This window comes from Typopeltis vanoorti, chromosome 10 (assembly GCF_054136105.1).
Source record: "Typopeltis vanoorti isolate ZY-2024b chromosome 10, IOZ_Tvanoo_1.0, whole genome shotgun sequence".
Classification (NCBI taxonomy): Eukaryota; Metazoa; Arthropoda; class Arachnida; order Uropygi; family Thelyphonidae; genus Typopeltis; species Typopeltis vanoorti.
Window position 1 is genome coordinate 43,232,782 of NC_143558.1, and position 13,492 is coordinate 43,246,273.

Consider the following 13,492-nt stretch of genomic DNA (forward strand, 5'->3'; position numbering starts at 1 on the left):
TCTGTTGGAAAGAGGAATGTGATTCATTAGTTAGTGCCGTTTTATCCTGTCTCTAATTGCACTATTTGTTGAAAAATATAATGACTCATTTAATTATGCATAGTCGAAAATTGCCACGTATCCCTAATGTGGTATGCATCCCCGAGGGTATGCGTACCACACTTTGAGAAACACTGCTATAGTTGATAGCATAGACAGCTCTCCTACAAACTTGCCTAACAGTTAACAAAATCACTTTTCCCTTCTCACTGGCAAGTTTTCCCCTTCACTAAAAATTCTGTTCACATCAAACCTTTTAATAAAATAATCTTAACCAAAAAAATTCCAACATCATGATCAGCTTCAGTATTTCTTCATTAGTTACTAGCATGCTACTGATGGAAACCCTCAACCTTATTAAGCCACGTTACCCCCCCACACACACATTGATATATTTGAATTATTGAAGTTCACTGCATATGTTATTTTTCATGGAAAGGGAAAATATATAGACAGATTTGACTGCAATAGGTTCCTTCCCCTACTTACTGCCAATTTCTAGAAATCAAACACTCCACACCACTATATGCACAAAGCAGTATGGTCTGATTGCCTAGAGATATTAGATATATTTGTAGCACATTTAAACAGCCAACATCAAAAAATACACTATAGAAAAAGAAGCAAGCTGCTGTTTTTTCTTCCTAGATACACCTTACCCAACTACTAAATGGATTGCTATCATTTTTGGTTTATAGGAAATTTACACATACACTGCGGGATATTTACATAAGCAATCGCACCAGCATCCCTCCCAACACTACACTGCTCATACAACACTTGGATACAGAGCCAGGACTATTTGTTCTGCTAACACATCCCTTTCTATTGAACTCCGGTTATCTTCACATTGCTTTTTTAGCCAATGGCTACAATCCATATAAAATCAAAAATACTCATAGAACAAAATATTCCCATCCCCTATATCTGCAATACATCTGATAAGATAGCTAAAATTGTTCATTATCTTCATGCCACTTTCAAATCATACATCCAGCTAGAACTTTTATCCATTCTTCAAAGGTTAATCCTCTTGTACATCCTGGAGTGTATAACATTCCTTGCTCCCACAGCTTAGCATACTTTGGACACACCAGTAGATCTCTTAACATCCACCTAATTGATGAACATAAACACTACATTGTAGAAAGTTTTTACCTTGGGTATATACTATGTTAAAGATACCAAGCAATTTTATAAGCTAGGTTTTAATCCTTTTTCCCAAGTAAGCAAACAGAGTAAGTCAAGTTTGTGCCTGAACATAGTTCAAGTCTGAGGCAACTTGTGGTAAAGGTGGAGTAAGCTCCGATCACTTTCCTTTGTATTTTCCCCTAATGCAAAGCACATCCCCTTGCAGAGATGTATGATGCTGTGCATTAAAGGCAAGGGCCACTACCCAGACCCCAAAAAATGCCAAGGTTGAAGTAATGCAGAGCTTATAAATTTTACCTAAACAAGTTGCCACAAGGTGCTTTGACTTTATTAAATAAAAATCTCAGCATCTCCGCAAGGGGATGTGCTTTGTATTAGGGGAAAATACTAAGGAAAGTGATTGGAGCATACTCCACTTTACTACGAGTTGCCTCAGACTTGAACTATGTTCAGGCACAAACTTGACTTACTTGTCTGTTTGCTTACTTGGGAAAAAGGATTAAAGCCTAGTTTATAAAATTGCTTGGTATCTTTAACATAAACACTATGCTTGTAGTTGTCTGTAATGGTAAGGCATATAGATGATTTGCTACGCTTCCAGCTAGAATGTTCATCTATTCTCCAAAGATTAATCCTCTTGCACATCCTGCTGGAGTGTATAACATTCCTTGTTCCCATAGCTTAGCCTACTTTTGGACACACTAGTAGATCTCTTAACATCCACTTCCTTGATAAACACTACATTTGTGGTTGTCTGTAATGCCAGGGCATACAGGTGATTTACCATTCTATGCTCTATATTCCTTTGCACAAGAAAAAAAAAAAATGTATGAAGACAACTGTGCTGTATAGAAGTTAGTCACTATAAGTCTGGGACACTATTTTGAAAGGTATCAGTCAAAAAAACATTCCTAAGTTCAATAAGTATGGTTGCATTAATTTGCTTAAGATCTGAGAGACAGTCATTCTAAGACCACAAGTAGCTTGACTTCTCTGAATTACTTTCTCTGTTATTCAGACCGTAGAGGGCACCTTGATAGAACATTAGTTCTTTTCACTTGCAGTTCAAATTGTAACTGAAAATAACTAATTTGAGTGCTATGTGTATCTTATTCTTATCACAGTTGTAATTTGTACTCGCTTGTTCAAAATCCAGTAAAAATATTTGTAACCCAATAAATGAATAAATTATTTTGTTCTTTGGGTCTGTTTATACCAAATCCCAAAAATAGTACTGTTACACAGAACATGAAAGTTCTGTATACAGTAACACAGCTTTGTAGTTATATTTCATGAATATTTTATATGCAAAATTTAGATTAATCTGCTACTCCCAAAAGACAAGAATTTCAAAAAATTAGTTCAGATTTTGTGTTAACAGCATTCCTTATACCCTCTTTGAGATAGTTAATCTATAGAACCTTTTGTTTTCAAGCTGCATCATTACCTTGTTGTAAACATGTATAAACCAATTCCATATTTTCATTGTAATGGTTTCTGTGAGACTGTTTGTCCTGGTCATGATTAGGTACCTTAATCACTAGCAGAATATGAGCAAGTAATAAAACAGTGTTTTTTATTTAAGCCTATCTTCTTCCATTAAATTAATCATGTCTTACAGACATACATGTCTCAAGACTGCTGCATTTCTAAGCTTTTAATTAAAGTAATTAATAAAGCTCAGAATTACAAGAAGAGTATATTTTGAGCAATTTAAGTTCTTCTGAGGAATATAAGTCAATGAAATAATTTTGAAGTGTACTTTTATGAATTTTGCAAGTTTTATGTTTACTACCAGAAAATAAAAATATCTACTTTAAGATTAGTATTTTTATTCTTTTATTATTATTATTTTTTTTTTTCACATGTAATTCTGCAACGAGTCTTTCGACTCCATGGAGACCTGAATAATAATAATAATTTGTTTGTAGATTCCTAATGTTCATTGGGAAGATATAGGTGGCCTAGCAGATGTAAAACAAGAAATTTTGGATACAATACAAGTTCCTCTTCAGCATCCAGAACTTTTGCTTAGTGGATTGAGAAGATCAGGTATATTTGGCTTCTTTTTTTTTAATTAGTGAATTAATGTTCTTTGTGTGATGCTATATAAAAGCATGACGCTATCATGTAAAATTAATTTCTCTTTCATTATAATCAAGCTGATGAATCAGAAAACTGCTGTATGTGATATTTGATGATTTTGAAAATACTTGTATGATATATTACCTTTAAAATTTCCATCATAAGAATTTTAAATAATTTAAATTGTTTTATTGGTATGTGTATGTGTGTGCATGAGTGTATATAGAAGGAACATTAATTAGATAAATATAAGTATTATGTAAGCAGGAATGTTCATATAAACATATGTTCTTAACCACTTTGAGATAAGGCTTGAGGAAAGAAAAGTAGACAAATGACTTAGTTGTTCTGTTGATCAGAGAGTTTATTAACTTTATACAGAATATCATCTGGTCAGTTACAGATGGTTCCATAAAGAGAAACAAGGATGTGCAGAAATAAGTGGTGGTGATAATCTCCTACTCAAGACCTGATGATCTACCACCTTGATTCAGGAGATTTCTATTTATAGTTTCTGTGGGTACTGCATGATTGGATTCCTGCTTATTGTACTCTTAATGTCAATAGATCTGTAGAGAAGATGAAAAGTGGCTATTCAAATACTGCTTGACATTATGAGTACAACAGCAGGAATCCAATCATGCAGTACCTACATAGTCTACTATATTCCCATTGGTCATTTTCCAGTAGTTGTACTAACTGTTTCCACAGAAACTGTAAATAGGAATCTCTTGAGTCAAGGTGGTAGCTCTTCAGGAGTAGGAGACCACCACCACCCAGTTTATTTAGTGGTCTCCATCTCCAGTTGCTCCTACTGACATTCTTTTACTTGTGGGAAAGGACATCAGAAAAGTCCATGCATTATATGCTCAATGATATAATGCACGGACTGTGCTATGGAATATAACTGGAAAGATGGCCCTAGTATAACCAATGTCTTTCAGCAAATCAGGAATTCCTGATTTGAGTTATTGACTGATGGTGGATAGTTTGAACATTTATTGTAAACCATTTGTAAATCAGATGTTGTATGGCTAATAAACTTTTGATGCACAAACTATTATTTGTATATTTTTCTTTCTTTGTGCTAGCCATGTAGTCATAATTGCTTTGTTAGCATAATTGCTAACAAAGCAATTATGACTACATGAACGTTTCTGCTTACCTCTACTTTATTTTTGCATTCTTTTACATGTTTTTATCATTTCTATTTTCTATTTACTGGTTACATAACTGTATTTTTTAAGGAAATTATGAGAGAGACTAATATATTAACTAAAATAAATTTAATTAATACTTTCAGTATTTCAACAAAGTCAAATTGCCATGCTCAGGGAACACTAATATGATATGCCCATGCAGGCACTAGACTAAGTAATGTGATGCACATCAACTGAGAGCAAGCCTAAAGTCCTAAATAGCACCTCCTAGTGGGCTAATTTGGACATCCTTGGCTGATGGACTGATGTACGGAGGATGAGATCTTTTCAAATTTGAGGTGGTTTCATTAAACCAAATTTTTTGAGGTTTGGGTGGTTTCTTAAGGCAAAAATAGATTCAGGGAAAAGTCATCATCATCATCATCAAATTCCTGCCATGTACCCTCAAGGGGTGTACAGGATATGACAGTACTACATGAAAAAATTACATCATTACTAACTTCCTATCTACAATTTTCCTCCAAATCAGTCTGTTACTTGTCAAGACTCCAACATTATCAGATCTTATATTTCTATCGTCTAAGGCACTTTGTACCATATCAATCCACCTATATCTTGGTCTTCCTCTGGGTCGTTTTCCTGCCAACCTGGCAGAGAACACTTGTTTTGCTAATCTTTCCTCTCCCATTCTATTTAAGTGACCATACCATCTGAGATTAGCTCTGCTAACTCATTCCTGGATGCTGACAATGTCAAGTTCTTTCCTAATATCCTCATTTTTAATATGATATTGCCATTGATGCCATCTGTTCACGCCTCTAATCTTTCTCAGGACTCTCATATCTGCAGTCTCTAGTCTTTGGTCAAGTGTTTTACTTCTGACCCAGCTCTCAGATCCATAAGTTAAAATTGGTTTGAACACAGTCTTGTATACAGCTAATTTAGTGTTCCGACTAATTTCTTTCTTATTCCATATGAATTTATTCAATTGACTTCCCACGATACCAGCTTTGCTGATTCTGTTGTCTATTTCTATATTTAGTTTACCATCTTCAGTAAAAATTGTGCCTAAGTAGCTGAAATGTTTTACTTGTTCCACAGGTTCTCCATTCACAACACAGTTGACATTTTCAATGATTCTGCCTATTTTCATTGTCTTTGTCTTTTTATTGCTGACCTTCATACCTTATCTATTACAACAGCTATTCAATTTAGTCAGAGAATCTTGCAGACTTGCAGCGGATTTATTTAGAAGTATAACATCATCCGCATAAAGCAAAGAGCTGACATTAACATTTCCAATTTTGATATCAGGTTTAATACCACATTCCTTCATAATGTGATCCATATAGATAATGAATAACAGAGGGGATAATGTACATCCTTGTCTCACACCAGATTTAACATTAAACCATCTTCCTGTACTTCCTTCAATTCTAACTGCTGACTCACAACTCAAATAAAGACTAAGTATTGCTTGATATAATGCCCCATTGACACCATATAACTGCAGCGTATTGAATAGCTTCTCTCTTGGCACCTTGTCATATGCCTTTTCCAAATCGACAAAACTTAAATACAGATCTTTGTTATATTCCCATGCTTTCTCGACTATTTGTCGTAAAGTGAAGATCTGATCCTGACAGCCTCTATTTGGCCTGAATCCAGCTTGTTCTTCACCAAGCTTTTCTTCCACAATTCTTCTCAACCGTTTCTCAAGTATACTTGCATAGATCTTGCCAGGAACACTCAGTAGGGAAATACCTCTGTAATTCTCACATTCAGTTTTATTTCCCTTTTTATATATGGGTACAATGAGAGCTCTACTCCAATCATCGGGAATTCGTCCCTCTGTCCAGGCTTTCTGAACTATGCAGTGCAGCCACTGTAAGACTCTTATACCACCATACTTCAGCATTTCTGGTCGAATATCATCTACTCCTGCTGCCTTTCCACATTTCAAGCCTTTGACGGCTTTTTCTACTTCAAGTATGGATATGTATTCCTGACTGCATGCCTGGTCAGTGTTTTTTATCACTGTGCTGTCATCACTGCTTGTTTCATTTAGCAGTTTTTCAAAGTAATTACTCCATACTTCAAGGATATCTTTTTCTCCTGTTTTCATTTCACCTTTATCATCTCTAATTCCTTTTACAGCACTCTTTCCTCCATTCCTAAGCTTCTTCAACAACCTCCAGAATATTTTGCCACCTTCTTGATATTTATTTTCTATATTCTTGCCAAAGTCCTCCCATGACTTTTGTTTAGCTAGTTTTACACACTGTTTAGCTTTCTTACATTTGTCTCTGTATTCTGTAAGAGTAAAAGCTGACTTATTTGCCAGGAACTTTTGATATGCTTTCTTCTTTTCCTTCACTGCCTCTTTAACTTCCTGTGTCCACCAGGGAGTTCTGATTTTTTTATCTTTGCACACAACCTCACCACATACCTCTCTGGCAGAATCAATCAATGTTTCCTTCAGAGTTTGCCACTGAATCTCCAAGGTTTGATTCCTGTTCTCAAACTCTTTCATTTTCTTTTCAATAATATTTCTGTATTTTAGTCTACAGTTTACATCTGAGAGCTGCTCAACTTTTATTCGCTTTAAAACTTTCTTACATGTTATTCTTTTCAATATGAAATTCAATTTTATCAGGGAAAAGTCTAATATTTATATTTGTTGTGATAGAGTAGAGTGGCCTTCTTCCAGCATATCCTATGGCAGGTGTCCAAAGCATGGTCTGTGCAAGTTATGAGTGGCTGTAGTGAAAATGGATATAGTCCTGTTCATCCTGATGTTGGCTGTCCTGCCTGTTTGGCCATAGTAGGATATTTTACAATATCCTGGTAAATACTTAGCAGGTCTAGGAATTGTGGTTGGTCTTTGGTGGAGTGGATAAGAGATGCTTGGAAGGTTATATTTTTAGGATTTTTAGTTAGTTTTTCAGATGTCCCATGGATATGAGGAGTGGTGATAGCCCTATTGTAAGTCTCTGTTCTGAAGAGGGGTGGTGGTGATGGTTTGGGGGATTTGGATATGGTGGGAATGGTAGCCATTGGACAAGAAGGCTTTGTGAATGTGGTCCAGTTCCATGGAGCACTGTTAGCTGAACTAATTAATTTAGCCTTGTTATATAAGTTTTAATGAGTAGTCTACATTGTAATTTCCTTAAAAATACAGTTGTGAATAGCCAACATTTAATGAATGAATGAATGAATAGCCTTACCACCAGACACATTTACTGGCTATAAGACACACTGCTTGGAAGTGTGATGAACCAGCAGCCATGGTGCCTATTTTAATAAGATGTAGGACCTCCTTTGACTGCATCCTACAGAGCACATTTTTCACAATCATACACTAGCAATCAGTGGGAATTTTGAACAATTCTTGCTGTAGGCATGTAACAAAGTCCTGGACTGTGTGGAGGCAGATGTCCCTTAACACCCAATGCTCCAGTTCATCTCCCACAGATATTCAATAGAGTTGAGATTAAGGCTCTGTGGAGGCCAGTGGTGACATTCATGTCCACAAAACACACACTTGCAGCAGCCTTATGACAGGGAGCTTTGTCTTGCTGAAAGAGACAATGGTTAGTTCCATAGAAATGCTGCAAAGTAGAAATTGCATTGTCCAGAGTATTCAGATACCTCTTGAAGTTCAATGTTCGTGGTACCACAAACAGAGGTCAGAAAACCAGAAAAAACATGACCATATCACATCACCACCTCCAAATTTCATAGTTGGGGTTATGCACTCTGGTAAGAGACATTCACTGGGCATCTGCCACAGCCACACTCATCTATCTGCTCAGTAGAGGGTCTAGCATGATTTGTCACTCCATAACACAGCTTTCCAAGTTTTCATGTCCCACTGTACATACGCTCTTTGCACCAATGAAGACAACAGTGCATGTTGGTTCGGGTAATGTGGGGCTTACATATTGCGGTCCAACCATTGAAATTCATGTTGTAAGCATTGGTTTTGAATGATTTTATGCAGATTCATGTTCCAGTCAATGCCCAGAACTCCACAGTCGACATATAGGTCAACAAATGGTAGTTTTTACATGTTATCCTTCATAGCACTACAGTCACCTTCAGTGAGTGTGGTAGGTTATCCACTACAAGTAGCACTTGCAGTTGTTTCCCTGTGCTTCTATCTCAGTATGGTATCACTGACCTGGGGTGGCCCAATTTCTCTACAATTTGCTGAACAGACAGGCCTGCAACATGGCATCCAATCATAATGCCTCTTTCAAACTGTCAGTTCCCTTCTCGCAGCCATTTCACCAGGACACAGTTACATTGACTTGGGAGCATCATATTCCTCCAATTTATACTGGCTACAAACATGACTCATTACATGGTACAATGTATCTTGCCCATGGGGTTGTCTGTTGACTTTTTTCCAAGCAGTGTATTTATGCCTGTGTTAATTACAGCACTTAAATTCTTATTTTTTCATATTGTTCTGTTTAAACATCCAGAATTCTTGCTTGTCTTAAGTAGCCTCTCTTTTATTCGTTTTTGTTATTCTTGAGTTATCTGAATTAACATAAAAATAACAGAACAAGTGATAACTTGTTCTCTTATTTTTATGTTTATTTCCAACTTACATCTGATTGGTTGCCTGCTGATCACAAGTATTTTGGTTTTTGTTTATTGATATTTCCATATATATTTTTTCCAAACCTTTTGGAAATGAAATATCTTATCTTCTGTGTCTGCTATCATCCATCACTTTGCATAGCAGATCAGATCAGATTTGCCATATTATTGTCAATTTTTATTCTATTTGACTTCTTTTTGTTCTATTATTTTTACTCATTTTAAACTATATAGTTAGTTGATTTTATTATATGCAGCATACATCTTTGTAAAACTCGTGAAACATGTATACATATTCCTGGGTTACTGAAACTTTTCTACCAGTGGACATTGCACTCATAATACTTTTTTTTTCTTTCACTCTCTGAAAGAAAAAAAAATTAATTTTTCATCCTTATTAAAAACAATTGTTGCAAAGAATTTTTCCTGTAAGAATAGATGTAGTAGAATTCTTGACATGAATATTTTTATAAAAAAAATATTCATTTCGTTCTGTTCAATCTTCTACTATATATGTTTACTTTTTTTATGAAAGTTTTTTTTTTTTTTTTTTTCAGAACTGTTTAAAATTAACAGTCTCCTTTATTGATTTATTTTGTTTTTCATTTGTTTTGTATTAGGTGTTTTGCTTTACGGGCCTCCAGGCACAGGTAAAACTCTTCTTGCAAAAGCTGTAGCTACAGAATGTTCACTAAATTTCTTAAGGTACTGAATTAAGTTTTGAATTAATAAGTTAACCTTCTTGAAAGTTTATTTTTCACTTGGTTAGAGTATAATAAATTTAGTTTAATCCTTTATCCAAGTGTGAGCAAACAAAGTTTGCACCTGAAAGTATCTTCAGGACTGGGGTAAGGTGGTACAACACCAGGGCACTCCTTGGAAAGGTGGAGCAAGCTACCAACACTCCTATCTCAGTATCTCCCATAATGCAAAACACATCTCCTTGCGGATATCTAATGTTATGCATTAAGGGAAGGGCCACAACCCAGACTAGTTTCGACCTTTATTGAGGTCTCTTCAGTGGGAGCCAGGCTCAAGTGGAGATACCAGGCAGAAGCATTAGCAGGTCATCTCTACCTACAGGTAGAGATGACCTGCTAATGCTTCTGCCTGCTAATGCTATAATATAATAAATATATATTATATATTTATTATAGCATTAGCAGGTCATCTCTACCTACAGGTAGAGATCTCTTCAGTGGGAGCCAGGCTCAAGTGGAGATACCAGGCAGAAGCATTAGCAGGTCATCTCTACCTGTAGGTAGAGATGACCTGCTAATGCTTCTGCCTGGTATCTCCACTTGGGCCTGGCTCCCACCGAAGAGACCTCAATAAAGGTCGAAACTAGTCTGGGTTGTGGCCCTTCCCTTAATGCATAACATTAGACATATCCGCAAGGAGATGTGTTTTGCATTATGGGAGATACTGAGATAGGAGTGTTGGTAGCTTGCTCCACCTTTCCAAGGAGTGCCCTGGTGTTGTACCACCTTACTCCAGTCCTGAAGATACTTTCAGGCGCAAACTTTGTTTGCTCACACTTGGATAAAGGATTAAACTAAATTTATTATAAGTTAACCTTCTAAAGTTTGCTACTCAGACAATTTTTTTTTTTCAGCAAAAACTGAACTACACTTGGACAAAAGCAGACTTAAGTCTAGCTTACTCTTAAAGTTTTGCAAAATGAGTAGCATTGTGTGTGAGAGAGAGAGCAGAAAAATGCTTGCATTGTATATCAAGATCCTTCCACCACAAGGAAATAGTCCTTTTGGTGGAAGGATAGACTGTTGTACACTCAATAATACTCATATATAAACATAGTATTAGCATAATAAATTTAAATAAAATTTAAATAGGAAACTTTAAAAAAAAGAACTGAAAAAGTGGTTTTCAAAGAATACAAATGGTTTAAAAAAATCATTGAAATATTTCAAAAACAAACAAAAAAAAAAGATGATGGTGAGAAAATTGATTACATCATTTAATATATCGTGATTATATCGTTTTTGGTGCAAAAATTATAATTAAGAAAACATAACCGAATTTGATAAACACTTTTCCTCGTTAGATTGGATTGGTTTTCAGAAATTACATGCAATTACATGTCTTGCAAACTTACCAATGACTGGTGGATCTCTGACTTGCTTGCCCACCATTTTTTCACTTTATTTGCTGATTAACATTCCTTTATATATACCATGTAAGGCCGTAACAGAGAAAATCTTCAGTGAAAACTCTGGTGCACTCCACAAACAATCATGATGTAGCCCAATAACCATTTGAGTTTGCAGCCTTTTCCTGCATTCTTGCACTTTCTGAATCATCCACAGTACTTGGGTGTTTCTCATAAAGTTTTTGTAATCTAACTGCTTACAAAAACTTTATGAGAAACACCCAAGTATTTATTTTTTTTTGCCAAGAAAAAGTATTTTTTGCAAAGTTTTTTTTTGTATTTTTTTGCCAAGAAGAAGATCTCTAGGTCTTCTTCTTGGCATTATACACCTGTTTTGCTGCAGTTTCATATCTCATTTTATTTAATGACCATACCACCTTAGATTAGCTCTGCTCAAGCATTCTTGAATGATAACAATGCCAAGTTTCTTCTTAATATCTTCATTTTTAATATTATTTTGCTGTTGATGCTATTTGTTCACTTCCCTGATTTTTCTTAGAAATCATGTCTCAGTCACATTCAAACATCTCTATGGTGACTTCATGGGGATGAGAGATATAGGCGTGCCATCTCTTGACCAGATATTAAATTACAGTTGATGTACACTGTAATAAATATTGTAATAGCGAATTTACAATTAGAAACTACAGAAATGCCTTGTTCAAAGCCTACCATCAGCACCTTTGAGTACAGTCTCTTATTATTATTTTTTTTTATAATAATCCCACATACAGAATGTTGCAAAGCATATAGCATATCAGTGTTGCATGTGGACAAATGATCAAAAAGAAAGGAGGAATCTATTATGTCTTTTGAGCAACTGGAGGTTTTGGTTCTTAGGTAAACTAATCAAGGAAGACAGATTACAGATTTAGCAGGTACTATAAAAGAGAAAGACAAGATGTTGGCTCAGTATATTTATAGCAGCTGTACAGTCAGTGAATTTATCAGCTTATGACAGTGAATTTAGCTGCTTGTGTTTATAGGTTTGATGGAATTGTTTCAGCAGAACAGCACCCATGAAAATACTTGGCAAAATGTTATAACTGTGTGAGCAAGTATCTCCAGTTTATAAGCTCAAATTAAATTTTTTATTTTTTTTATTTTTTTTAATTCAGTAAACTGAGTGTATTGAAGAGTAACTTGTCAAAACATTTATTGAAGACTTTAGTTCTTTGATGCAGGGAATATCAGGTAGAACATACATTATGGCATCTTTTATTAATAAAGAGTTGCATTGGTTAAATTGCTGAATGTATTGCAGGCTGTGTATATAACTGAATTCCTCACAGTTATTTCTGAGATGGTAAACAACTTCAATTTTTTTTTAAAAATAATTAATTTAATAATCCAGTAGCATTCCAAGATTTTGCATTTGTAGGAATTCAAAGGATTTTGCAAGTTGTCCTTATGGCAACAAAGGTTGAAAGAAAGAAAGCTAAGGTTTTGGAAGTAGAATGTTTTGATCTGCTCTCTAATTGAAAATTTGTGGTTAATTTTAGTTCAAAAATGTTTTCAGTGTTTCAGAATGAAGCAGGAGGTACAAACTTGCTGAGTTGCAGCAAGACAGTTCAGAAAAGTTGCTCCAACAGTAAGTAAAAAAAAATAGAAGATGCTTTTTTTTTTTTAAATAGAACAATATTCTTCTCTGCTTTTCTCTCAGAAAATTTTGGGTCTGCGTATTTATGTAAAGTGACTTTAATTTATAATTGATTAATATAGCGCTAAACTTATCAGTTCACCTATAGACCAACTACCTTAAGCCATTTCAAAGTGACAAGCAAACAAACGTCAATAAAATAATGTAGATATCTGTTCATTTCTAGTTCTAAATATTAAAATTAAGAGGTGAGACTGGTTTTTTTACTGTAACTAATGTAGTTTATGTGTTAGAATAAATATGCATTTTAAAAATCATAATTGTGACCATATCAAAATTTTCTAAAACTCCAACTAGCTTTAGCATCATTCTACTAAATACCACTAATATAGAGAAATCAAATGGCGAAAAAAGTGAAGTTCGCAAGGGAAAAAATTCTCTAAGGCAGTGTTCAAGACATGATAGCATTTTCAATAACTTTATGGTACATATGGAGAGAAAAATTGGAATATAATTTTCATGGTTATTTGACTTCATTATAAATTAAACAGAAAAAAAAACCAATACATGTGATACATAATTAGTCTAATAAATTGGTCAGATATTGCATCCCAAGTTAAATTTTAAATGTATTTGGTTAGAGTACTGCTTTCCACATTTTATTACTTTGCTTCC

The 13,492-nt window shown here is 34.9% G+C and overlaps 1 protein-coding gene across 2 annotated transcripts in view; it reads left to right on the plus strand.

The window, feature by feature from the left end:
* Positions 1-13,492, plus strand: part of Pex6 (peroxisomal biogenesis factor 6) — a 338,534-nt gene that overhangs the window by 269,593 nt on the left and 55,449 nt on the right. For both annotated transcript variants that reach the window (XR_016548921.1, XM_090398889.1), the window contains exons 14-15: positions 3,123-3,243; positions 9,668-9,752. Coding sequence is in view for 1 of the 2 variants with exons in the window: in XM_090398889.1 (XP_090255015.1) it covers positions 3,123-3,243; positions 9,668-9,752 (206 nt within the window). In the remaining variant the exon portion in view is untranslated. The remainder of the gene's footprint in view (positions 1-3,122; positions 3,244-9,667; positions 9,753-13,492) is intronic.